The 27403-nt window shown below is 39.2% G+C and overlaps 1 protein-coding gene across 1 annotated transcript in view; it reads left to right on the top strand.

The window, feature by feature from the left end:
- SRFBP1 (serum response factor binding protein 1) overlaps positions 1-26846 on the top strand; it is an 83190-nt gene extending 56344 nt beyond the window's left edge. Inside the window, exons 4-8 of the mRNA XM_080372674.1 lie at positions 371-442; positions 23110-23191; positions 24115-24856; positions 25274-25311; positions 26049-26846. Coding sequence (XP_080228800.1) covers positions 371-442; positions 23110-23191; positions 24115-24856; positions 25274-25311; positions 26049-26236 — 1122 coding nt within the window. The 3' untranslated portion in view covers positions 26237-26846. The remainder of the gene's footprint in view (positions 1-370; positions 443-23109; positions 23192-24114; positions 24857-25273; positions 25312-26048) is intronic.
- The last annotated feature ends 557 nt before the right edge of the window (positions 26847-27403 follow it).

Below are 27403 nucleotides of genomic sequence, written 5' to 3'. Positions count from 1 at the left end.
TTCTGGTATAACTTGAGAATCTAAGATAAGTGAGGCATTTAAAACCTTCCAAAGTTTATTTGTAGCACAACTATACAAATTAGACATTTATGTAAATAAAATCAGCCTTCTGCATACTTTGCTGTTGAAAATTTCTGTTGTCCTCAGTAGTAGTAGGTAACAGTCAGATTAGTTGTAAGTAACGTTTTGGAAGTCAGTAAATGTATTTTACATACACACAAAAGAAATCTCTGTGTAACAAACTGATTTCCTTCCTGTAAGAGATCAGAGGGGGATTCCATGAAGTTAGAATGTTTATGAGGAAGGTGAACCTTAGAAAGATTTTGTGAAGTCTGGTCATAAGAAGAATAAATATGTCTTTCATCCACAGGAGATAAAGCCAGATGAAGTTACCAGAATGGCTCTTAGAACAGAAGTTAATTTCGAAACTGTCTGCAGAAAGGTGAGGTTTGATGTTTTTTATTTTATTTCCACTGCTTCTGTGAGTGTGAGAGTGCTTCTTAGGAAAAGGTGCATATGTGGGTGGGAGTACATGCATCTGCAGTGTGTTCTGTATGTTAGAGTGCATCTTCGTTATAGACCTTATTTCCTTTTCTAAGGAAATTTACCCACTAAGACATACCTACAGAAAAAATTGTATAGCTGTTTAGTACAAGTGGCTTGTCATCTAGACTGGTGGGCTAATCCCTAGTAACTAGAACAGAATACCAGGAAACATAGTAGTGGTTTTTGAGTCTTCATAAATAGATTCATTTTATGTAGTATATATACGGTTCAGTCAGTGTAAAAATATCTAAGCTTTCAATAACAGTTAGAAAAAGACTAAACACTTCTAGATGCAGTTTCCACATGTGAACAAAATGTGACAAACAAAGGTAGAATTTTAATAACCCTGTGGCTCACAAATTTCAGTGCAGTGTTTCTCCTGAAGCCCACCAGTGGTACATTATTAAATATTACCTATCTAACTACTGATGTTTGTAAGAGATAAAGATGTACAAGTGGGAAGACGCTTGTTGAAATAAGCAGTTGAGGTTGCGGATGCTCTAGAAGAAAAGTGAAGAAGAGCAGAAACAAGTACTGGTTTAAGGGATGTGCTGCAGAACTGATGTCAGAAACAATTCTGAATCAATTCCTTCCCATCTTCCTGAATTCTTATGGGTGGGTCCACTGAGGGAGTCTGAAATCTGAAATATTTATAGTCTAGAGGCTAAGTTTTCATGTAGAATAGAGTCACTTCATCCTATAATGGCATCATTGATTTGTAATATAGCTATGCTGTTGCAAAGCACAGTCATGTGTGATACCGTTAAGTTATTAGCGTAATGTGCAGTAGGATTTCCATGCTTCATGTGAGCAAAATCAAGTGAAGAGGAAAGTTTTATAGGAATTTTGTATTTCATGAGCAGTGTTTGGATGGAAGTATCTTACTGCTTTTCCTTCTCTTAATGATAAAGAAGAGTAAAAAAGGTAACAGATAAACTGATATGGAGCCTAAAAGCAGCATTCTTCTTTTAAATCTATTTGACTGAGGTTTTCCAGTCTGAAGGTGAGCTAGTAAAAACCTCGTTGCTGTAATCTTAGAAATGGTGCAGAAGTGAAGATTCTGGATGTATGAGGGCACATGGAGAGGGATTTTGTGCTTGAAAAGGGTTGCTAAATTCAAACAGTAAGACATTTTGCCACTTCCTGTAGGAGATTCTTCTGCCAAGAATTCAAACAGGTCAGGCTTATGCTGGCTACACAAAGTATAGAAGCTCCAAAATTAAGTAACTGATGCTGTTGTTTTAAAGGAGTTTACATGTTTACAATTGGAATTTTATTTTCTATGAGGACAACTTTATTGCTGAGAATACAGAAGGAATATTATTAATCTTACTAGTTTATTTTGTCCCATTATTTTTGATGTATTCATAATCATGGCTGATTGTATGCTTTCCATATTTACTTAAAATAGGCTTCAATTAGCTGTAATCCTTGAAAGCAGGTTATACAGGTATCTTCATGGAATTGTTTTGGGGTTTAGAACTGTTATGTCAGTTACGTTTTGCTGGTCTTGTTGTTCAGTGGTCTATTGATCTCACACCTTGTAGTGAGTGTGTCTCATCTTTCATACCAAGTTTGTGGATAGGTGCTGATGCTTTGTTAAACCCGTAGAGAGTTTTTAACCTCACTGCAGTGGAAGAACATGAACAATTCATTATTACAGTACTGTTGACAAGTGGTGGCTAAGCCATCATAAATCTATTAGTTGCTTGGTTGGCCATAGCATATCCCCAATGAAGAAGGTGTCCCTTCTGTTCTTTAACAAAAGTTAATTTTCCAATATATTATCTCTTCTTTTCCCCCAGTTACTTATTAAACACAATAAAAAAAAAAATCATTGATTTTCTATTCCTAGCAATATTCAGTAGGTCACATGAAATGCAGACTATACTGTTTACCTTTTCATTAACTTGAGTTTCGAAATATTTGAAGAAAAACATCCTGTGGCTGTTTTCATTTTCAGAATACGTTTGTTTTCATTGATAAAATGCAATCTGCTTTTAATTCACTGTGGAATGCTGAATATTAGTTTTTCATAGTGGACATGTAGTCAAGATATTTGTTTAATTCCTTTTGCCCACTGAGATTTTATGTTCCATTACTATGTTTCCCCAATATTTTTTTCAGAATAAGATAAGCATACTTTCCTCTTTTAAAGAGTTTGCATATGTTTTAGTCAATAGCAAATGGCACTGTAACTTGAGTTCTTATGATTTAGCTGTCAGTATTCTGTACTGGTGGTTGCTAATAAGCAAATAAGATTTATCATAGTTGCAGAGTGAGTTGGCAAGAGTCACCAGCCACATGACACAAGACTTCTTCCTTTCTGATTTATAAAAATGTTACAGGGCTTACCACATTACTGTAAGACAAGAAGCAGTAGGTGCATTTCTGCTGAAATAATTTTAATCCATTTTAATATTTCTGCAGCTGGCACCACTGCTATCAACAGATGAAAAATTATATAGTAAAATTTGTAATGAAGTTGCCGTGCAACTATTAACTAGACTTTATGTTGTTGGTGCTTAGTTACAGCTGTTGAAAAATGGAACCTTTATTTTCTAGGGTTTGACGGGGGTTTTTGTGCACTTCCTGTACGCAGTTTTATACTATCTGCAACAAATGTATTTGCCAGCCATTAAAAAAATTAAAAAACATGGCAAATCTGTTGTCTAATGTTTTTTCAAACTGGAATTTCCAGCTGTGATTGCATTTTGAAGTGTTCCGTATAGTATATGTACCTGAACTCTTATGGGAGGCTTGGTTTGTTAGTGGTGTGCTCCGGCACCCTGAAGTTACCAATTGGAATCTCATCCTAAAAATGCTGTGCATTACAAGCAGGAAACTGACTTAGGAACTGACTAAAGTCTGAACTGTTATCTTCAACTTATTGCTAACATAGCTTTAAGGTAGCTTAGATGGGTTAACATAGGCAGGATAGATAGGTTAATATGTATTAGTATTTTTCTGTTAGTAGAGAAATTATACAGGGAAATTGTATCTATCGTCTGTGCTTTTTCTCCTGAAAAGGTGACATTGGCCCACCTGTGAACGCCTTCGTCATAACTGGTTTGTTTTGTTGCCTTTGCACCAGGTGCTAACAGATACTAACTTACTGTAGTATGTCATTTAGTCTTCCTTCCAGTAAGTCTCTGGGACTTAAGTGTTTTAAGCACTGAGAATGACAGAATTCTACTCCAGCATAATCAAAACTCTACTACAAGCAACAATCTGGAATGTTCACTTGCCTTAAGTCAAAATACTTCTTAGGTTTTCTAAATAATTCAGCAACTTTCAAATGGGGGTGGGGCGTGGGGTGAAGATTGAAAGTGCAACTGCAAAGAACTATTGTATTTTTCTTTGAGTGAAAAATAGAGTACCAGTATATGTTATTGTCAGGGCTTGAATTGAGCACATGCTTCTGACTTGCAGAAATACCAACAAATACTTACAGATGATAAATACATCTCTTTTTTGCTCCAGATACAGTCTTCACATAACCTTAGTAGCATCATTTTCCTTTTTTTGCACTGAGCTCTAATCTGTGGTTCTTGAGAACAGCAGCACCTTTTCCTACTGAGCCCTGTATTTTCAACTGTTACTCCAGTCCTGCCGTGTTTGAATCATGCAGATGCTTGTCTGCAAAGAGGATTCGGCACAGCAAATTTTGAGTGTATTGTGATCTTCATGAGTTCATTGGGCCATGCCACATACCTCGTGAGTCTCAGAATTACTGAAAAGCTTGCCACAATGTCTGTGTTGAGAAATTTCTTCTAAACCAGAAATGTAAGCCATTACTAGCTGTTAGAAGTTTTTTGGGTTGTTGGGTTTTTTTGCTAATGTAAGGCCTCGTGAGCTTATTTTGGATTGCTTCACATTCAGAAACCAACTTTGTCTTGTTTGGAATTTTAAAAGGAATTCAAAGGCTTTAGAAACAGGATCTCAGGCAGCTCATGTACGGCCATAGAGACGTGCCAGGATTTGACTGAGCAGCCTGATGCACAGTATGATTTTGACCATTAAAAGTCTAAGCTGCCTGATGAGGACTGCTGTACTTAACATGGTTTCAGAGGTGTGACATTAGGGCTATGTAGCTTCAGGTCCAGGTATTTTTAATGGATGCCCAGGGACTGTTATGCTTCAGTTGAAGTTCTGGGTTTTTTTTCAGGGATGAGTGAATTTAATATCTATGGCTCTTAACCTGTATGTCTCAAATGGATTTGGGATTGGGAAACCAGCTAAAACACGGACAGTAATCAGAAAAGGTTTTCTGTGATTTACCAAAGGAGAGTTCACTGTTTCACATGTGAGAAGACCCTGTTTCACCTCCCAAACTCCTCTGAATTCACTGAATCTCTGATACAGGATTAAGGAAGTCCTTGGGCAAGAAGAACATAAGAAAGAGGTAGAAAAACATTTCTGCACAGGACAGATGGGAACAAAAAGGAGGAAGTTACAGGACTGATTATATATTACCTTTATTTCTTTCAAAAGAGTGTTGAAGTTGCATATCAAAATAGCATTTCTCAGATTTGTATCACCTTCCTTTTAAATTATGCCGGTGATGGCTTGCGATTAGTCTGTTTATCAGAAAGACAACCTCTTTCTTATCAGTAACCAAAAAAAAGAGTGAGAATAGGGTGGTCACAGTGCTTGTGTTGTCCTACGTTCTTCTGTTTAGATTTACACCGAAAACCTGTTTTACACCAACAATCTGTGAAAGGCAGTTTATGAAAGGCTTCTAGCTTTGAGGCATTAACTAATAGTCTGTAAGTAATTATTTGGAGCATCAGTTTCCCCAGAGTCTTATCACTAGATGGTAACCTTTGGTAACGAGACACTAGCACATGCAGGATAGGGTTACACAATCAATAAATGCATAACATTCATTCTAATGAATACAGTTATTTATTAATGAAATTTTAAACTTGATGCTGCTAATACTTTTTAACTGTGAGACAGAAAGAAAGGAAGATGCAATTTCTGAATCAAGTAGAACTTTTGATTAAACACATGTGCATTTGAGAAGGAGCAGTCATACCTGTATTTTCTAACTTGTAAAAATAAAAAGGTTTCTATTTTAGTTGAGTATTCTAAATGTACACTTGTAATATTTTACTTTATTTTTAAAACTTTTTCTAGTGGAAAATATATAAAACCAAAACCTCTGTATTCTCTGTGGATTAATCTGAGGAAATGCACTAAATGATAAAAGGGGCCTGATGCAAAGTGTTTTGCAGTTTAGTTGAAGACTTTCTGTTAACTTCAAAGACTTTGGGTCAAGCACAGAGTAGTTGCTGTCTTGCGTTTAGGCTTTGGGGGATTTTTCCACAACCTCCTCCCTTCTCCACCCCCCACCCCCACCCTTTCCCCTCACCTCCCCCGAAGAAGAATTCTACTGACCACAAAAACATATACTGATTAGGATAGATGTTATTATTGGTATAAATCTTCTGTTTCTGTTGTTACTGCCTTTAATAGCAGCATAACTAGATAATTACTGATGTGGATTTTTAACATTCTTTGCTTATGAAAATATTTTGTTTGCAATCCATAAACCATAGGGCGAGTACTACTGTATGAATCAGTCTTTTGTCTAATACTTATATGATAGTCTATCAGTTTTGTATAATGTGCTTATCGGTAATTCTTTGCACTTTGGTGTTTTGTGGTTTGATTTTGGCTATGCGGGGATAAATGCCTGGTATTTTGGGGGAACCCATGAAAAACTTCATCCTCTTTTTTTTTTTTTTAATCTAAATTCTATTTGTTACACTCTTCTTAAATTAGAAATTGTGTATAGATAATCAGAGCATACTTAAAAGAAGAACATGGCATAACTTAATAGTTTAGTGATGACCTACCCAGACTCTGGTAGCACTACCTCCATCTTATTCCCACCCCACCCCCCTTCTTTCTTTCTAAGTATCAGTTATTGGAAACATCAGCTTCACCTACTTTTGCTAAGAATGTATTGCCTTGTACCTGCAGGGATGTTTCCATTCTCAAACAAAGTGTTTATGCTGTGAATAGTAAAATAATAATACTCTCTTTCCTACAAGTTAAATCGTTATGTTACTTACTTGTTTCAGTATGGAAATGAAGTTATTAACTTGCATATCAGATACCAGGTATACTTTTCTGTATCTAATAGTTGCATCTGTCAACATTTTACATTTTTGGAAATGTGTTGCATTAATTTAATGGCATAATTTCCTGTAACACAGGCTAAAATCATTTGCTTGATGCTGGGAATCAGTGTTGCAGAGTTGAATTCTTTTTGTCCGGAGTATTTTGACTTTGAATGGGAGTTACACTGAATGTATGAAGCCACTGTTCCCTGAGAATTTTCCATGTCAAACACCAGATGTTAACATTAAACAGGAATGTCTGTGGTCTTCCTTAGACTACTGATGAAGTGAAGAATTTTGCATTCAGTGATGAATATCACATTCAGGCGTAAATACTTTCTCTGTGTGACTGTTTTTTGTTTTCCTGAAGGTTCCCCTTCTTTTGGATTTGATCACTTGAACTGCAAGTTGTTTAGCCTGTCTTCTGAATATACTTCTCTATATTTTAGAGCCTAGAATCAATTCCTATGGCTGCAGTTGGAAGTTTTGTGTCAGTATAAAACTAACTCTGTCAATTTTTGACAAATCTCTCTCCGCTTTTCTCTCACCACCTTCTGCACCCAATTGTCCATCTGTTTGCTAGCCCAGCCAGTATCATTCCCTTTCTAGGCTTCCAGTGGGGAAGTTCAGGCTCCTGTCTATGCTCTTTTCTGTCCACTGCCCTCCCACCTTTGGTTAGCCATTCCTTCTGCCCCCCTGCCCTTTCCCTTACTTTCTCTGGGCCATTTTGTAGATCTCTTCTCAGTTAGCCCTTTGCATTCAAACTAGGCTGCCACACATGTGCCTCAGTAGAGTCAGCGTCTGAGACAAGGAGATAGGCTAGACCAAAGATGCCATCATCTTCAACAGCAGGGTAGCAATTGCAGTGATCTCAGTCTAATTACAGCTTGGATTTTTTCCATTCTGGAAAGAATGTGGAAAGTTCAGTATTTAAATAAACTGCTAGTAACTTAGGCAGTTTTTCACAGAGATACTATGTTTGTATCTGACAGAAAAAGGCAGTCTCCTGTCAATGTTAAGTTACTGTCAAACTAAGTTACTAGTACAGGGATCTTTCTACCATTCATTTGCGTTCCTGTGAAGCTGTCCTACTTAATTTTGTTGCCTGACTGAACTGACTGTTCAATACTATTCCAGTGTATTCCTGTCCTTAGACAAGGCTTAGTCTCAAAAGTTATGGGATTGGTTTTGATTTGAATATGCTCATTTCACTTATTTGGTGTGTCAGACCAGAATGTGGGCAGGCATATTGTTGTTAGTAAAGCTCAGAGGGAGTCGATTCACATTTTTGAAAGTGATACCTAGCTTGGATCATACAGGTGATTCAGATACAATGAACATGCTTGCAAGAGCATAAATGGACAAAATGGTGGGTGCGGAAGAGCAGTCTTTTTAAGCCCAAATATGCTTGTGCACATGCACATGGCTGGTTTTTTTCAGTCCCAGAAACGTTTATATCACAGCACTAATGAAAGACAAGCAACTCTCAACCTAATTCCTATTTTTAATGAGTATTTAAGTGATGTCTGTAAATGTCTTAATGGATATGAGCTGTCATGGGAACAGTAGAGGAAAACATTAGAAAAATTTTGCGTTTATGCTTTTCTTGAAGAAAATGCAGGGGGAAAAATGTAGTGTAACAAGAGGTTCTCAAGGTGTGGTGATGGGTGTGGCTTTTTTATTGGGGGGTGGTGTCTTTATTATTTTTTATTTAAATAAAAGAAGGCCAAGTTACTGATGTCCAGAATCTCCTTGGTATCCTTCTCCAAAATACTGTTCAGACTTGCATACAGTGCCCAAGAGGCAGGCAGAGGTCCTCAATCTCGATGTATGGTTGAGAGTCTGGTATAAAAAAAGAGTTATTTAGGTGTTTGGAGAACCTGTGTTGGAAGAACTTGATACAAAAGATGCATTATAACCAAAATTCTGCCAGGCTGCTAGCACTGAAAATTTTAAAGGTCATAGAGGAATACTTAAACTAAAAGCATGGGGAAGGCAATATGCATGGGGAACATCTGTTTCACAATGACATGACCAACAGGGGGCATGCAACTGCTTTTCAGAATGCTTCGTAAGGGCCAAGGAGGGTACCGCTTTATCCAATAAAAAATGAAGGTGAATCAGACTGCCTACAGTGCCAGCTGATTGCCATCTCCGATACTAAGGTACAGAGAAAGGGTTTAAATTAGGAATGCTTCCATGCCAATCCTTGAACCAAAAAAATTAATGGAGGGAGAGTAGGATAGCTGACGTATAGCGTTATCAAATAATAGATGTCCTCCTTCTAACAGGTTTTCAAGATGATTAATGGAAGGTTCCATCTTTACATTCCATCTTTACAGGGATAGCAGAGTAGGGTGTATGTGCATGAGAATGTGCTGTGTTATGAAGCACTGTATTTTAAGTCTAACAGCACAAATGTATTACAGGAAAAGAAAAGTACTAAGAAACCTTTTAAACAGAAGTTCCAACTGTCATAAAAGTTTGATAGTAGTAATGTGCTACAGCCTTGTCATGATTTTGCCCTAGCACATTCTCCATCCATTATTCCATGTCATTTATGCCATCCTCAAGTACCGCACTATCCAATACATCCTCATTAACCACCATCCCCATTCCCATCCTTTGATATAATACACAGATATCATTCCCCTAGTCTACGGACCACCTCTGTAAAATGTTTGTCAAATGTCCACAAAATGTCCTCTGAGTTAATTTAATCCATGAGCTTGGGCTCTGTCTTGTTATGGGTGTCACTCAGAAGAGGAGAGGTGGTGTGTTGCATGGAGTTACTGGACACCAAAGCCAGCTGAGATTGGGTCACTGCTGCACTTGCACTGCTTCTTGTGAGGCTTGACCTCCACTGGTTTGGGTGGCTCCTGCTGTAGTAATTCCTCTAATATGCAACTCAAATAATGGGTTACAATAATTCAAAGGTATTTCCATTACAATCTCCACCCCAGTCCCATTGAGCCAGCTTATAGGGTTTAACGTGGCAGTGACTTCCTCCCCTTGCCCCTGCTCCAGCTTGGACATATCCACAGACTGCAGTCCCTTAGGGTTGTACCTACTCCAGGTAGAGCCTTATCTGTGAGCCACAGTCTCTCCAGGGGGACACCTGCTGCGGCATAGACTTACCCACAGCCACAGCTGCTTTGAGGTGCCCCTGTTCCAGTGTGGCCTTACCCATGGGCCACAATGCCTTCAGAGACAGACCTGCTCTGGCGTGGCCTTACCCACAGTCACAGTCCCTTCAGAAGTAAACATGCTCCAATATGGTCTTACCCCTGGCTGCAGTCCCTCCAGGGCTGTGCCTGTTCTGTCGTGAGCTTATCCATGGCCACATATTTTGAGGTGCTCCATCATGACCCCATGCACAGCCACTGATGCTTCAAGGTATATCTGCTGCAGCATGGACTTACCCACAGCTACAGATGTTTCAAGCTGTACCTTCTCCAACATGGACCTGTGCTTGGGCCACAGTCCCTTCAGAGGTACACCTGCTGCAGCACAGACATAACCATGGCCTCAGACACTTCAAGATGTACCTTCTGTGGTGTGGATTTAATCACAGCTACAGACATTTCGGAGTGTGCTGCTCTGAGGTGAACTTATCCACAGGTCAGCCTCCCCTCGACTCGAGTTCACACTGGAGTTCCAGCCTGTCCAGCAGAGCAGCACAGACACAGCAGCCATGCCCTGGCCACCTGCCAGCCCCGGCGCATCGCCATGGCTGTTACCAGCATGTTCCTGGGCACAGCACAGTGAGGTGATCAGCAGTACAGCAAGCAGGGAAAGCAAGAAGCAGCCACTAACAAGCACTAGACTCTAATATACAGTGAGGCAAGCAAACCCCGTGGCAAGCACAGAAACTTGCCCATTAATAGCTAAGCAGCAATAACAGCTATAAATTCAATCTTTCACATTCCAACTAAATCTGTCATTATCTCAAACCCTTTTGCCCCATGTTGTGTGCCAAAAAGGACTGTTGTGCTTTAACCCCAGCCTGCAACTAAGCCCCACACAGCTGCTTGCTCACTCTCTCCCAGTGGGATGGGGGAGAGAATCAGAAAAGTGAGAAAACTCTTGAGTTGGGATAAAGACAGTTTAATAGGTAAAGAAAAAGCTGTGCATGCAAGCAAAGCACAACAAGGAATTCATTCACTATTTTTCATTGGCAGGCAGGTGCTCAGCCATCCCCAGGAAAGCAGGGCTCCATCACACGTAACAGTTCCTCCGCCCCCCCCCCCCCCCCCTTCCTTCTTCTTCCCCCAGCTTTATATGCTGAGCATGATGCCATATGGTATGGCATGTCCCTCTGGTCAGCTGGGGTCAGCTGTCCAGCTGTGTCTTCTCTCAGCTTCTTGTGCACCCCCAGTCCACTTGCTGTTGGGATGGTGTGAGAAGCAGAAAAGGCCTTAGCTCTGTGCAAGCACTGCTCAGCAGCAACTGAATCATCCCTGAATTACCAACATTGTTTCCAGCACAAATCCAAAACATAGATGCTGTACTCACTACTATGAAGAAAATTAACTCATCTGCAGCCAAAACCAGCATAAGCCTCCAGTCAGAATGATGATGGTGAACAGAACATGTTAAATGAGATTAGAGAAGCTACAAATTTAGAACATATAATAATAGTGAGAGTTTTCAGTTACCCTTAATTCACTTAGGTACTAAAGACAGAATCTTTGAATTGCATCCTTTAAATCAGTTTATAAAGTTGATCCACATGAAGAGGCAGGGAGAAGGGTATGCTCAACCCAATGAGAAAGTAAACCCTGTCTTGCCATCCATCTGTCTGCAAATGCTCTGAGTATTGTTACACTTTAAGCAATGTCAGCCAAGGTTACTGAAGGTGGTTTAAAAAGCATTAACTTCCAGCAGCGTTGTTTTTTGTGTGAGAAATCAAAATCAGTGTACCACTGAGGGAAAGGTGGCCATGGTTCATTACCTCTTGATCTTGTTTTGAGAAGCACCATAGAGCTGGCACAGAAGGTAAGTGCAAGGAGAGACAACATAATGTAGAACATACATAAGTTAAAATCTTTCATTATTTTGGTTGCTTAAAGAACTTAAAAGTGTTAAGATGTCTTTAATGTTATATAAACAGTTGTAATCTTTTATGTTAAAGACTGACAGCTACTCACATGTTACTAGCTGGAAAAGCTCTTTCTGTACATATGCTTTGTAGTGTGACTCAGAATTGCATTACAAAATCAGAAAGAAATAAGTCTGACATTCCTGATGTTTCTGAAAATGAAAAACAGCTGCTGCTGTCTTTTGCTCTTTTTATTTTTATAAATGAAACTCTTATCAGTTTTTCATTATATATCATACAAAAATAAAGTACAAAACCATTCTGATTTCTTCCTCTCTTCCCAAACCAGATCAGTTTTTTGAAGTGCTGCAACTCAGAATTAAGAAATAGAGATTTATAAAAATAAAAATAATTTTTAAAAAGTTATGGAATTAGATGGGCCTTTTCAGCTCACTATGAAGCCCATCAAGTCTCTTAACACTGGAAAATTAGACAAAAAGTGCTAGAGGGTACTATTGCTTGAACCTTTAAAACTTAACTGGAGAAGGTGAAAAATTAGATCTTCTTGAATTTTTTTAATTCTGTTTAAAGAAAAATCTCATCTATTGGGATGTCAATGTAGCTGCTAAGACCAGCTACATTAAAAATTTACAGCTTGGTAAAATGAGAGTATCAGTTTACAGCATAGCACTCCTCTATGGCAAGATTACTAGGTAAGAGAAAGTATGGGAAACATGAGGTAACTAGTCATTTAGTGAAAGTATAACAGCATTAAATTTAAAGCATGATGGTCTAGTTTTCCTTGGGTTTGGAATATGAATAACTGCATGATGATTGAAATGGTTGGGTGACTACACATTAGGAAAATTCTGCATGCCAGAGTTAAGTAATAATGTAATGGCCTCAAAGATGCCGGAGAGCCTCTAAGCATAAAGGTGACTGTTCTGTATGCCATATGGTGAAATACCTGCTATAAAATGTGGACATCCAGGATTTCCATTTATTTTACATCCATCACGTGCTGACACGCTCAAGTAATATCAGGGCTTCCATATATAACTAACATGTGTTTATCATTAGAGTAAGTTTCGAATGCATATACTCCCTCAATAGACTTAATGATGGAAAATCTACGTTTTGGTGCCAAAGAACTGGTATGTTTATCTCAGATGTTTTAATAGTTTTTCAGTGAACTGAATTTATATTTCCATTGTCTTTTTCAGAAAGTGGCTGAAAAAACATATAGATTAAAAGAAATCTGTTTTCAATTGTGCACAAAAATTGCAATGTGGTATGCCAAGAAATTCTGTCTTGTTTTGAATAGCATATTATAACATGCCCTACCCCTGGTTAGGGTGTGCGGCGGTTGTGAAGTCTTTAAGTCATCTGCGCCTCCAGATCTCTTGCTCTCATATTTAGTTCCTTCAGCAATGCTCTGAACAGAAATACGTCTCTCCTGAGAATTTTATCTGAAGGCATTGACCTGACAATAGTTACATATAGGTGTGTTCCCTGGTGGCGGTGCTTGTAAATGTGAAGGTCTGAGCAAGACAGGGTTTGTTGGCGGGGATAAATCAATTACTTTTATTTTATAAATTATCTAAAATTAAATGGGAGTTTGTTTTTGGGATGTTAGCTAGCTTTGAAGCTTTGCATCTGTTTTAAATTTGAAGATCTGAACTATGTCTACTTTTCTGTGTTATAAACTGTTTTTCATATGTGCTTATACATGTTGTGCTGTATCAGGCTGCATCTGACAAGTGATAATTTGAGGTCTGAGCATCTGTTTTACAGTGAAATATTGTAAGGATGTCTCAAGATTACATCCCTGAAAGTTCAGTAGAGTTTTGTCACCAAATTGACTTCACAAGGAGACTAGCAGATATCTCAATTCTTAAACTTCTCAGGTTCATCCAAGGCAGAATACTCTGAACTTCTTGGCCCATTAAAGAGTTTTATTAATATGGAGCTCATCCCTGTGTCTCGCCAATTTATTTGCTACCATGTGCTTCCACTCAGTCTTCAGAGATGCCTGTGATACACAGCTGGATCTGGGGAGCTCAGATGCATTCAGGTCATAGTGAACCCAGAGAATGCTGTTTCCTGCTCAGCTTGCAGCACTGCCTGACTTTGTTGGTCTATTTTGTGTTTCTGCTCTCTTTTCTATGACAAATAAGTACAAGTAACACTTAACTCAGGATTCAGAGCTAATAAATAGCTGCCTATCTTGAGTCTCTAGACCTCATTCTAGATGGCCAGTTACAAGCAAATGATCTGTCAGCTTCAGTTTTCTGCAGAAGTCAGTTGTGGTTTTAGATCTGATATGTAGTGGTTTTCAAAACTAATTTATATATGACCTTTCCTCCAAATTTAATTATGTTCTCTGAAGCAGTCTATGTGAATTTTGTGGCAAAGACCTTTCTCTTTGTGTTGTTCACAGCTACTGCCTGTTATCTGAGATGCATTTTGTTTCTATTCCCCTGAAAGTACATTTTTTGTTTCAGGCTTTCTGTTTCATCGTATTTGGCTTTCCAGTTTACTTTCTCAATATAATTGTCTTTTGTCTGATTTAGGCTGTGGTAGGGGAAGGTTGCTTGGTTTTTCTGTGGGATTTGTTGGGGTTTTGTAGTGGCATCTATTTTACTGTTCTGTGTGCTGGGCTTTTTTATTCAGTTTGGCAAGATGCATATATTTTATAGTGATACAGTGCCTCAACTGTTCAAATGTCAAAACATACAAAATGCATATATTTAATGCAAAGCTATATATTAAAAGCAAAAAACATGTAGCCTTTATATCGTTACATGTTATGTGTTTGCTTTTATGTTGCTGTAAGAACTGTACATATTTTAGACTGGTTAGTTGTACTGGATATAAAATTCAGATTATGTAATCTTTTTATGTTACAGATATTTCTTAATACTACAATCTGAGGGGCACTCTTTTTACTACTGCTTTCCACTGGGAATTGTCTAAATCATAGACAGATTTGTCCATAGCGTAAAGTAATGTTCAGCATGCTTCTAGGTTTTCTCAAAGGCCAGCAGAGGTTTCAGTGTTGGTAGTCACAGTGAGTTAGACCACCACAACTGAGTGGGGGAATTAGCACAGTGCTCGCTTTGTATCCTCATTCATAACCTTAAAAAGTTAACATTTTAACATTTTTTTCTTTAAAAATGTGTGTATTGTTTCTGTGGGATGCCAAAGTGAGAGGATTACAGACACATATTCTTACTAGCCCTGGAAGAAGTGAATAAGAGTTAGCAGCATTTGAGTTTACCCATAATCTTGCGTTTCAGTTTACACCTAGAGTTGATCCTGTTCTCCATGAGGAGATAACTAAGAATCCATGCCTGCTTTATTCTGGAATTTTTTGCTCTGCCTTTGTTTTTTGAAACAATCATAGGAATTATTTTATGCATAAAGAGAAGAAGGAAAGTATTAGTAGAAGATTAAGTACATAATTTGTACTTGGGCAGGTCTGGGGTTTATGCCAAGCTCTGCTGTAGATCACCGTGGTAATTTGGGATGAAACACTCCATTTCCCTTTGACTATTTCTCAACCTGAAAAATAAGCATTTACCTCACACTTGTATGGCTGGCTAAATTAGTTGTGACAGGTTAATCCAATGAAACTCTATTGGCTCTTTTGTACTGCAATTAAATGTGGTCTTCTAACACTTGTAAAGTGCTGCACTTCTTAAAGGGCCTTTAAACTTTTTCAGATGCTTGGATGGTAGGTATTTTTTATCATGCATGCAGCAGAGAACAGCAAGAGATACGTTTTTGTTTGAATTTGTGGCCTATTTTGCAATTCTTATTTTAAAAGAAGAGGTGATAATGATAGAAACCAAGTTTATACTTCATACACTTTTTTTTATAAAAGACAAGCCAAAATACATGTAGGAGTGAAGGGAAATCTAAGTGAAAAAAATTATGGGGGAAAGAGCAGCTTTGGTCCAGACATGCAATTTAAGTTAGGGCAGTGTAAGCACCTTGATAGGATTTAGAAGAATCTCATTCTTCTCCCTGACGCTGGATTGAAGAGTCTGCGGAAGTCAGTGATGAGTGCACAGTCAGTGCTTCTGCCATCAACACAATGTCAGCTAGATTCTCCAGACCTCTGTCTTCTGTTGTGTACAGTTCTGCAGATGGGCAACGGTTGTCCAGAGTACCCCATGTATGGGTCTTCAGCTTCCATAATGCTTCTGTATTGGGTTTGTGTGGAGGTTTTCGTAGCAGGGCTGCTACAGGTGTGGTTTCTGTGAGAAGCTGCTGGAATCTTTTCCCATGTCCAATAGAGCCAATGCCAGCCAGCTCCGAGACAGACCTACTGCTGGCCAAGGCTGAGCCCACCAGCAACAGTGATAGTGCCTCTGTGGTAAATAAGAAGAGGGGAAAAGTTACTGTGGAACAGCAACTGCAGCCGGAGAGGAGTGAGAATATGTGAGAGCAACCGCTCTGCAGACACCAAGGTCACTGAAGAAGGAGGGGCAGGGGGGGCTCAAGATGCTGGGCCAGAGATCCCCCCCAGCCCGTGGTGAGGCCCACAGTGAGGCAGGCTGTGCCTCTCGCCCATGGAGGCCCACGGTGGGGCAGGTACCCACCTGCAGCCCGTGGAGGACCCCACACTGGAGCATGTGGATGTCCAAAGGAGGGTGTGACTCCATGGGAGACCTGTGCTGCAGGAGTCTCATGGCAGGACATGTCGAGAAAAGAGTCCAGGCTGGAGCAGGTTTGCTGTAGGACTTGTGACCCTGCAGAGGGCCCATGCTGGGGCCATCTGTTCCTGAAGGACTGCACCCCATGGAGAGGACCCATGCTGGAGAAGTTCATGGAGAGCTGTCACCCATGGAAGGGACCCCACACTGGAGCAGGAGAAGAATGTGAGGAGTCCTCCCCCTGAGGAGGAGGGATCAGCCACAAACCCCATTCCCTGTCCACCTCTGCCACTCAGGGGGGAGGAGGTAGAGAAATCAGGAGTGAAGTTAAGCCCAGGAAGAAGGAAGGGGTGGTGGGAAGGAATTTCAAGATTTAGTTTTTATTTCTCAATACCGTACTCTGATTTGACTGATAGTAAGGTAATTTTTCCCCAAGTCAAGTCTGTTTTGCCCAAGATGCTAATTGTTGAGTGATCTCTGCCTGTCCTTGTCTCGACCCATGAGGGTTTTGTTGTATTTTCTCTCCCCTGTCCAGCAAAGGAGGAGGAGTGATGGAGCAGCTTTGGTGGGCACTTGGCCACCAGCCAGGGTCAACACACCACAGCTTACAAGATAAATAAAGTAAATATCCAAATACTGTCATGGTTGAATTACCACAATAACAGAAAACAACCTAAATAAATATAAACTGTGGCAAGCATTGAAAAAAATAATAAGCAAGAAGCCAAGGGGGACTCCAGGTTTACTTGTGTATCCTGATGTTTTGTAAGAAATTGTCCTTTCCTTGTTGTTCTGTTACAAGACATTATCGTGCTGACATTTTTTGCAAAGCTTTTAGATTTGTTAGGACATACACTCTAGCTTCATTTGGAAATTCTTCATTAGACTACTTCAAAACTTGTATATAGTCCAATTAAAAAGTCTGTTTAAATTTGCATGATTTCCTGAGATCCATACAGAATTAATTGCCATAAGAACTTCTCATCTGCCTTGCTATTAAGCCTGTATAGCAACTTCTTTGTAACACCTATACCCTCATTTTGATACTATGTGAAAAAATTGGGAAAGCTTGAGTAAAAACTGAGTAAAAGTTGATTATTAATCTGACAGGTTTGGGCGCTCCATTTCCAGTGCAGAGTCTGAAGCACTGAGTGCGAATGTTTCTCTCCTTTGAACACTACGGGATTGCTATTTCAGTATTTAGGAGAACCCCCCTCTTTTAAACTTTTGCCACATGTAACAGAGACCTGCTTACTGCAATCTCTAGTTGATCCATCCTCCTATTACCAAGATGAGGCACAGTCAACAAACAATCTCTTGCTCTCAAGAGCTGAGAGACAGCAGTGCTGCCATGAGAGATACCATTAACCAATTCCCTCTCATACCACACTATTCACAATGTCTGATGGCCACAAATCACATCCTGTAAGTCTTACAGACAAAAAGGAAGAGGGAGAACTAACAGCATTTCACAGTCAGAAAGTAAATTTTCTCAAGGGTCTTATTCCAAAACCAGTATGAGGTCATGGGATGGACTTGGGTGGCAGCCATGGTTTGGCACCTTCAGCCACCCTGTGACTCCACATTAACCACATCTGCTATTATGAAGGACAGCTGTAACTAGTTAGAGCTCTGGGAAGAACGTGTGGATTAACAGGTTTTCTGTGTGGTTTTTTTTAAGTACAGAGACAGCTCTTCTCCTAAGCTGCTACAAAGGGTATTGAAATGACATCTTGTTTTGGCCCAGGATTGGGGGTTATTTTTTTTTTTCTTTATGCTCTACCCTGGTTAGTATTACCTCTGCCATTTTTTTGCTTAAAATCAGGCTGTTGTTACACTCGACATTAAACTGCACTTCCATTTAGTTTAGGAACTGGAGTATGACATGCTACAGGGTTACTTTTCATGTCGTGGCTTTTGCCATGTACTGCATACTTGTCAGTGGGGTTTCTGAACTGTCTCCATTTGAATGTTGTTATTTTCAATAACTGAGATATGATCTAAAGGGACAGTTTCAGGGCCACCAAGCATTACCAGTTTGGTCCTTTCACCCAGCTGAAATTCTGGTAGCAGTCTTTTTCTGTGAGACGTGTAACAAGGCAATCCCCTTCTGTACAGAAGTCAATGGAAGTATGACCTTTTTCTTTCCTGTTACTGATTACAATTATAGCGGAGAGGGTACCAACAAAAGTAGGCTTGAACAGGAAGAGAGATCAGAATGAAGCAATGGTTAGAAGTCACCATTTCACGTTCCTGAGTGAATCCCAGGTTTCTGCCCTGTAATTCTTCCTGAAGCACTACTGTCTCAAGTATGCTAACAAGGTATCCCTTTCAACTCCTGCAAGCCCATCTGCCCCAAGGTGCTGAGACACTCATTTTCTCATTCTCACTTACTTTATCACTTGAACTGTATGAAGCAGTTACTCCCCAGAGAACTTCAGCTTGACATTTCCATCGTGCTGCTTTTATGTTTGTTTGTTTTTGTTTTACCCAGTGCTGCCAGCTCTCAGAGCCATTCTGTACTTCTGACCCCTGTTCCAGTGCATCTCAAAACTTGCATTGTGAATCTGTTTTTATCTTAGGAAGTTTATAAGTCCGTTCTCTTCCCAATCATTGCCACATTGTACGAAGTTTGTCTCCCTTAAGTGGGGCATACATGTGTGTTTCCACATGTGTAAGTTATACAACTGTTGCTTTATTATGCTGTAACTGACAAGTTATGTTCTGAAGTTTGTGCATCTGTGTGCACATCTACCCCTCAGGATGAAGAATGCTTGTTTATGCAGTTTGGGTTTCTTTTCATTTTAAGAGATTTCAAACTGTAGAGATCAATGCAGTTAATTCAGTTAAATGTCCACATGGAATTTAATGAAACATTTCGGTGATGATAGATAGACGTCTTCAATACTATATAAAGAAATAATGCATGACTTACCAAGACAAGAATTGTGAGAAGACTGACTTTCAGGTGGTTCTGCATGTAGCTTACAACTTCTCACTGAAAAGTGTGACACTCTACACTGCCTAGTTGCTTTGTTCACTTTGCAGTGCCTCAGTTGCACATTGAATGAGGGAGAGTGTTCCTGTGGAAAGTACTAGGACATTCTTGTGTGACAAAATGAACAGTGCAAAATAATACAAGAAATAGCAGGAATATTTGAGAATAAACATGTCCAGTTCCAGTGTCTGCATAATTACAGATACTGGGGGCAAGGAGGAGGGGGAAAAGGTGTTCTTGCTGTAAATACAATTGACATTTTTCTATTACAATTTATTTTCTGCCAGGGTTTTATGTACTGGAAAATACTTCAGGAAAAATACATTGAGCATTGGATATGCCAAAAAAACCAAACAGAAAAGTAGGAATTTTTAAAGAACGTAAATGTCATATTGTATGTTTGTTGGCTACTGTCTATCACTGTAAGTAGTGTTTTTGATGTATTTTGCTATAAGGAGAAAACGTGGTTATTCCATATGGATTGGCATGTATGTGCTTAAACCTTTTCTATAAATATTTGAATTAAAGGACACCAGGTTTTGCACAGAAGCTGCTGCTGCTCTCTCAACTTCATGGTGTATTTTTTCAAAACCCACAGGAAGTAGCTGAGGGGAAAAGTGTATCAATTAAGTTCAGAAATAGATTTTCCAGCTATAGAAAAATATCTGAAGAAAATAGCATTTGAACTTCAGAAATGTGAGCTGTGAGCTTGCTATCCCAGGAATCTGGTGGCACATGGGGACCAAAATTCAGATTTCAAGTTCTCAGAGCTAGGCTAGCCTGAAAGTAAGCCAGTCAGTGGCCCTTGGAAATGGACCCACCTTTTGACCCATCTCCTCTGGCCAGTGTTAATAGTTTTGTAGACAGTCTACAGAGAAAACTTTTTTCCAGTTTTTCTTGACATAAAGAAAGAACATTGTAATAGCAGAGACTTGAGAAGAAAGGAAAGTACTAGAATTCCCAGATGCTCTGCACTTCAAACATGTAGTATGATGGATATACCTGGAGTATATTTTGTAAGCTCTAGAACTATGAAAAAAAGAAATACGAACAGGATTTGCTTTGCATTGCCTGAGGAACAAGATTTACATTTTGCAAACCAATTAGTTTCTGCATTCAGAAGTACTGGCACTACTGTAGATGTAGTGTCTTCTGCTGTCTTTCCTTCAGGCCAAAGCACTGAAAGTGACTCTGCTGCACTAGTAGTTGGCATGAAGTGTCCATCTGTCTTTTTGCAATGAATACATAATTTTTTATATTAAGTGGCATAATTCTTCCGGAAGAAAATGTATATGCAAACAAGTAAGATTCCCCACTGAGCACTCTTAGGTCAAGCAAATCAGATTCTTTAAATATGCATGGCTGATGTGTTAGGTAGCATTTGTGTTGTAGGTGTAACCCCCGGCAGCAGCTAAGCATGCAGCAGCTGCTCACTCACCCACCCGGCAGGATGGGGATAGCACCAGAAGAGCAAAAGTGAGAAAAACTCATGGCTTGAGATAAAGTTCAATAACAGAATAAGGAATTTATTTACTACTTCCCATCACCAGGCAGATGTTTAGCCACATCCCAGAAAGCAGGGATTCATTTCACGTAACAGTTACTCGGGAAGAAAAATGCCATAACCACTAACATCCTTCCTTTCCTTTTCCTTTCTTTGAGCTTTTCTTTGCTGAACATGACTTGGTATGAAATAGAATATCCTTTTGATCGATTTGGATCAGCTGCCACAGGTGTATTTCCTTCCCAACCTCTTGCCCATCCCCTGCCTACTTGTTTGGAGGGCAGAGTGAGAAACAGAAGGCCTTGATACTGTGCAAGCACTGCTCAGTAATAACTAAAACATTGGTGTGTTACGAACTCTGAGATGCTTTAGTCACAAATCCGAAGTATGGCACCATCTTGGCTGCTATGGAGAAAGTTAACTCTGTCACAGGGCAGAGCCAGTACAGTCTCCTCCCCTTGTTCTCCAGCACTTACATACATGTGACTTGGGCTCCATCCGTTGCAGTGGTCTCTTGGGACAGGACAGGCAGTGTGTTAACATTGAGCTGTTGGCTGCCCAAAACAGCTCAGGTTGGGTCATGGGGCACTTGCCTGGTCCTTTACAAGGCTCATCATCTGTTGGTTTGGGTGGCTTCTGCTGTAGTACTGCCTGTACCATATAGCTGAAATCACACATAGCAACAATTTAAACATACATCCATTACAGTACTGCTAGGAGGAAGGGAGGAAGGTCTTTCCCTCTCTTCAAAGAAAAAAGAAGACAAAGCTATCTTTGGAAGTCTTAGATACCTCTCATTTTGTTCTTCAAGCAGAGTAATGGCAAGAAACTGAAAATGGCGTAGCTTTTACAAGTGTGTTGTATCTAGGACTTCTGATATATAAAAGAGAAAGTCAGAAGCAATTCCTACCTTTCTCCTTTTCCTTTGTGTTAAAGCATGAATATCGTATTTGTTCTTTGAATCAGTCTGGAAGCTGCCTGGCAGAAAAGGGCCTGGGGGTGCTGGGTGACGGCCGGCTGGGCAGGAGCCAGCAGTGTGCCCAGGGGGCCCAGGCGGCCAGCAGCACCCTGGCCTGTGTCCCCAGCAGGGTGGCCAGCAGGACCAGGGCAGTGACCGTCCCCCTGCACTGGGCACTGCTGAGGCCGCCCCTCGAACCCTGTGTTCAGGTCTGGGCCCCTCTCTGCAAGGGGGACATTGAGGGGCTGCAGCGTGTCCAGAGACGGGCAGCGGGGCTGGGGAAGGGGCTGGGGCACAGGTCTGATGAGGAGCGGCTGAGGGCACTGGGGGTGTTTAGTCTGGAGAGAACGTGGCTGAGGGCAGACCTTATCGCTCCCTGCAGCTGCCTGACAGGAGGCTGTAGTGAGGTGGGGTCGGTCTCTTCTGCCACATAACAAGCGACGGGACAAGACGAAATGGCCTCATGTTACACAGGGAAAGTTTAGATTGAGTATTAGGAAAAATTTCTTCACTGAAAGGGTAGTCAAGCTTTGGAAGAGGCTGCCCAGGGAGGTGGTGAAATCATCCCTGGAGGTACTTAAAAAATACGTAGATGTGGTGCTTAGGGGCATGGTTTAGTGATGGACTTGGCAGTCCTGGGCTAGTGGTTGGACATGATGATTGTAACAGTCTTCCAACCTAAATGATTCTATGATTTTGTGCAGAGTTCCAGTATTCCACCACATCAAATTCATGGTCGTTTGTCTTTTAAGATCAAGTTTGATCTCTCAACCACATTTAATGTATATTCTTTCAATACCTGCTACGTAATTTTGCCTACTTCTATGGCATCTGTACTGCATTTTTTGCAAGCTGCTGTACTCCTTGATGCAGAATGCCTTCTACCAATATGATGTTCTTTATTCAGGGGATTCATTAATTTGCTTTGTATGTATAAGAAATAGTGAATGTAAAATCAGTATGTTAGCTCTGAAGGATGTGTCTGGTATGCTTTTAAAATAAAAATCGTATTATCCCTATTAACTACCTAAGAAACAGCAGATTTACATGTCTGTTACATTTCTGTCCATGTTTGGCAGTCAAAATTTTCCTCATTTAAAATGACAGTAATACCGGAAGGGTAAGAAATATTCAGATATTATTAAGCCTTTCCTGGTGTTCATTTAGTAGTCCGGAATCACATTAGTATGCATTGTAGCATAACTGATACAGACCTGTGTAAGTATTCACCATTCTATTGACTTCATGCCTTTGAATTTATTTTGTATAGCCAAATTGTACTGCAACTGAGCGAGCCATTGCAAGACTTGCAACACACCCCATCTTGAAATCCAGATTTGTTGAACTGAAAGGTATGTAATATTATATTAACTTGTTTATGACTTCAGTAGCTTACTGGTGTGTTATCTTGTTCCTGTACATTCCTGACATGAACAACCAGTATAAAAGAAGTAAAAAACTGGAAAAGCCTCTGTAGTTACCTTAACTAGGTGCAGTGAACAAAGTGTCACAACCTTGTAGTCATTTATATTGGTTGAAATGGGCTTATACGTGATAGTATACTATATGACATTTAAGATACAGGTTGTAGGACAAACAGGGCTCATAAGGGGTATAATGGAGTATCTCTAAATGAAATAGGACCGAACTGGCAATGAGTACATAACAGGCAGATACAAAACTAAAGGGGAATTAAAACTGTGTTCCAAAGGCAGCTAAGAGGTTTTGCTCTGGAAACTGTCCCCAGAATTCTTTGGGAACCTTTCCTGGTTCTTTAGGTTATCCCTTGTTCTCTTTAAACTCAGTCTTTCCAACTGAAGTTGATGTTAAAAAAGGACAAGTCCTAAAAAGGGACAAGTCCCAGTAATAATGTCACAAAATTACATTGTTAATAACAGAGTATGTCAAATACTCATTTAATTGTATCTGAGCAATTTACTATTTGTTTGCAGTTTTCACACACAAAGTAATGCCCTAAATGAACATGATTATCAACTGCAGATTATTTGCTGAAAGAAAAGCTGACAGTTAAATCCAAGTTTAATAGTGTATTCAATCAGTAATAATTTCAAGTTCTTTTCCTCACTTTTGTTGGTGCTGTACTCTTAAGGTAATTCTTGACCCTTGTGTTCAGTAAATGATTGATAGGGACGTTCAAAGTACATTTACTCAATACAACATATTTAACTTGCAAAGATATTTTATTATATTAAAATAACTTATGTAAACTCATGGGTATCTGCAACAAAAGGTTTTTCTTCTGCTCCTTGTATAGCTGCTGTAAAAGCTTTTAAGGATGCAAGAAAGAATCCAGACAAAGCCACTCCTTCAAAAAAGGCTAAGTCAGAAGAACAGCCTAAATCAGCACGTTTCAATAGGAATTTGGATGACCAAGCTCTTAAACAAGCTCAAAACCAGCAAGGATGTGAACACAAAACAAAAATTAGTATGAAAATAGAAATTGACAGTGTGGGTGAAGAACTTTGTGAGAGTGAATCTGAGCAGAAAAATGTGAAAATGAAGACAGCATATGCTACAGAAGAATCTTCATTTCAGGCAGTAGAAATGCAAGCAGGCAGTCAGAGTAAAACAGGAAAGAAGCTCAACTTTCAAAAAAGGAAAGAAAATATGAGCATGAACAAATTCAGTGCCATAAAAGAAAAAAATAATGATGATAGTGACCAGGAACATCCTAATGAAGAGGAGTACTTTGATGATAGTACTGAAGAAAGGTTTTATAACCAGTCATCAGATTCTGACAGTGACAGCAGTGATGATTTCTTCATTGGCAAGGTAAAAAGAAAGAAAAAGATAGCAGCAGTTACTGATCCTTCTTCAGCAAAAGAAAAGGATAGCCTTCAGAAAAACATGCTGAATAAAGGAAAGAACACAGCACCTGGGACAGTACAAGATTTAATCATGGAAAAAGGAAAGCCACATGCAAAACCAAGCAAGCTAGAATCAATGTTTTGCAGTTCTTTGTCTACCTCTGATCAGAAATCTCAAAACAGAAGAAGGTAAACCTTTTCTTGTTATGTTCTCCATTCCCTCTCTCCTTCCCAGTAATGGAAATTGTTGTGATTTTTAGTACCCCTTACCAAACAAGGAGAATTTCAGCTAATTACAGCTTAGAACACTTTCACATAAACTGCTCTGCAGTGTTGTTGGGCTTTCGTGACACGTATTTTTCATATTCGCATTAGCACTGACATATTCATAGGAGTTCTAAATAGACCTGCATCCAAATTAAATCATGACTGAATGCTTATATTTTTACTTCTTGATTAACAAAGAGGAAACAATATTTAAGGGTTTTGCACGTTATGCTTGAAAAGTCTTCGCACAAGTGTTTTGGTGATAACTATTCTTTACTCACGGGTGTCTGTTGTCTTACAAGTTTCTTGATAAATCTTAAATTATTTTTTTGTTTTTAGAAATTCTAAAGATCAGCCTCTAAAAAATGGAAGAACAGGTATGTATTACTTAATCTGATGAAGTTATAAGAGTAAAAACCTTCTTGAGATTTTGTTGCTTCTGCAGTCTAGTCATGATAGGCTAGTTTTCTGTTTCATTTCAGTTTTGTGACAGATATTTCAACATTTGTTGTTAAAATGGTCCAATCATTGAGATTTCATTTTAATCTGCAGATATGGTTTGCTATTTCCTATTTTTTAATATTATAAATATTTGAAGTAGGGAAACGTAGGAAAGTGCTTTTCCATCTTTCTTCATGTTGAGCAGTTAGTGTTATGTGTGCACAGTTAAAGGTGTACAGCTTATGATATTTCACAAGTAGTTTATCTCATAATTAATACCTTTAACGGCTCCTTCAATATTTTATTCCATTTATTATATATGGTACCATTTTGGAATTCATTACATCAAGGATATCATTTCATGCATACAGAGTTACATTGTGTAATATCTTATTGGTTTATTATGAAGAAAAAAGCTGAGACTGTGCTGAGTATTTGTCTACACAAATTTTAGATGTGGTCAGTAGTAATAAGCCTTACTATTTGCAGTCTACCAAGTGACAATTTATTGGACTGCAAGGTGAGGAAATCTTGCTGGGAACATTCAGACGAATGTGCTCCCTGTGGCTCATTAAGAAATTCTTGAAAACATCTGCAATCTCAAAGTAGTTTTAGCATATTTTTGTGAAGGTTCATGATGTAGTTAATATTATATTTTGTACTTCTTGCACAGCTCTTCTTAAAAAGGAACCACACCTCAAGAAGCAACCGTTTGCAAAAGCTACCAGTATTAAATGCGACAATAAGAAAGCATGTTCGGAGCAGCCTCTTCATCCGTCATGGGAAGCAAGCAGGCGGCGCCGGGAACAAATGTCTCAAATTACAGCATTCCAAGGGAAAAAGATTAAATTTGATGACTAGACTATGTATGAATTTTATTAAAAAAAAGGATTCTTGCAGGTTTGCATCCTGTGGTATTTTTTTACAAAGTAACAACTGCTGTTTGAACACTTCTGTCATACTGCCCTTATCCTTTGCAACCTATAAAATAGCAGCTGCTAGAACTTACCATCTATTAATAATTGAGATTGCTTCATTTATTCAGTGTGCTGTCTGTGTTAATGTATGGTCATATGGTGTTGGTTTATAACTCCCATTACATAGTGCCACCATTTACAAAATACATTCTAGCGTGAATGAATGTTTTTTAGGAACATCATTTGTGCCCTGTGGGAATAGTACAGATTCTTTGGAGCTGGTTGTTTGTTTGTTTGTTTTTTTTTTGTGTAGACATGTTCTTTAAACTATATGAGGACTTCGATGTCAAAAGAGGGGAAAATACAAAATATTGAGGTGATAATCCTAGAACTATATTATCAAGTACCTCTCAGCTGAGCAAAAGTAAGAGATTCCTAAAACTGAGCAGACTTCACAAAATAATGCATGTATCGGGTAACTGGAAGAGCCAATCAGTATGCTGCATGATATGAAAGTTTCTGGAGAGCAATAAAGTAGTTGACTGTTGAATTATGATCTCTGTCCTGTGATTGCACTGCCCATTTCAAGAACTGAAAGTTGTTCATGTTGTTCAGGTGGATATATCTGGGTGCTCCAACAAGTCTATCTTGCACTGTCTGAAAGAATGCTGAAAAACTGAAAGGTCATTGTACACTAAGAAACATACGACTTTCAAGGGCCATTTTGAGTTTGGGCGTTCATTTGCTTGGGATGAGGTAAAATCTTCATTGTATTTTTCCTCAGGGGCTTTTTGTACTGTTACACTGAAACAGGTTCCGAACTTGTAATTAATCTTTGGCAGTGTTGTTTATTTAAATATATTTATCTTTCAGAATCTTGTATCTTTCATAATCAAATTAATTCAGAAACTTGGTAAATGACTGCAGTAGGTGTAGGATAATACACCGTGCAATTCATGTAGCATTTTGTAATGCCTAGGAATAGCCCTGCATCCAATCAAAAGTCTATGTAGCCTAATATCTTCAACAATAGTCAAGAAGGGATGGTTTAAGCATAGTGATAGAATTAGCACAGTGATATATCATCCAGCTTCCAACTCATTAAGCTTCC

The sequence above is a fragment of the Falco punctatus genome (assembly GCF_963210335.1).
Source record: "Falco punctatus genome assembly, chromosome: Z".
NCBI lineage: Eukaryota > Metazoa > Chordata > Aves > Falconiformes > Falconidae > Falco > Falco punctatus.
This window is presented reverse-complemented; position numbering and strand designations above follow the sequence as displayed.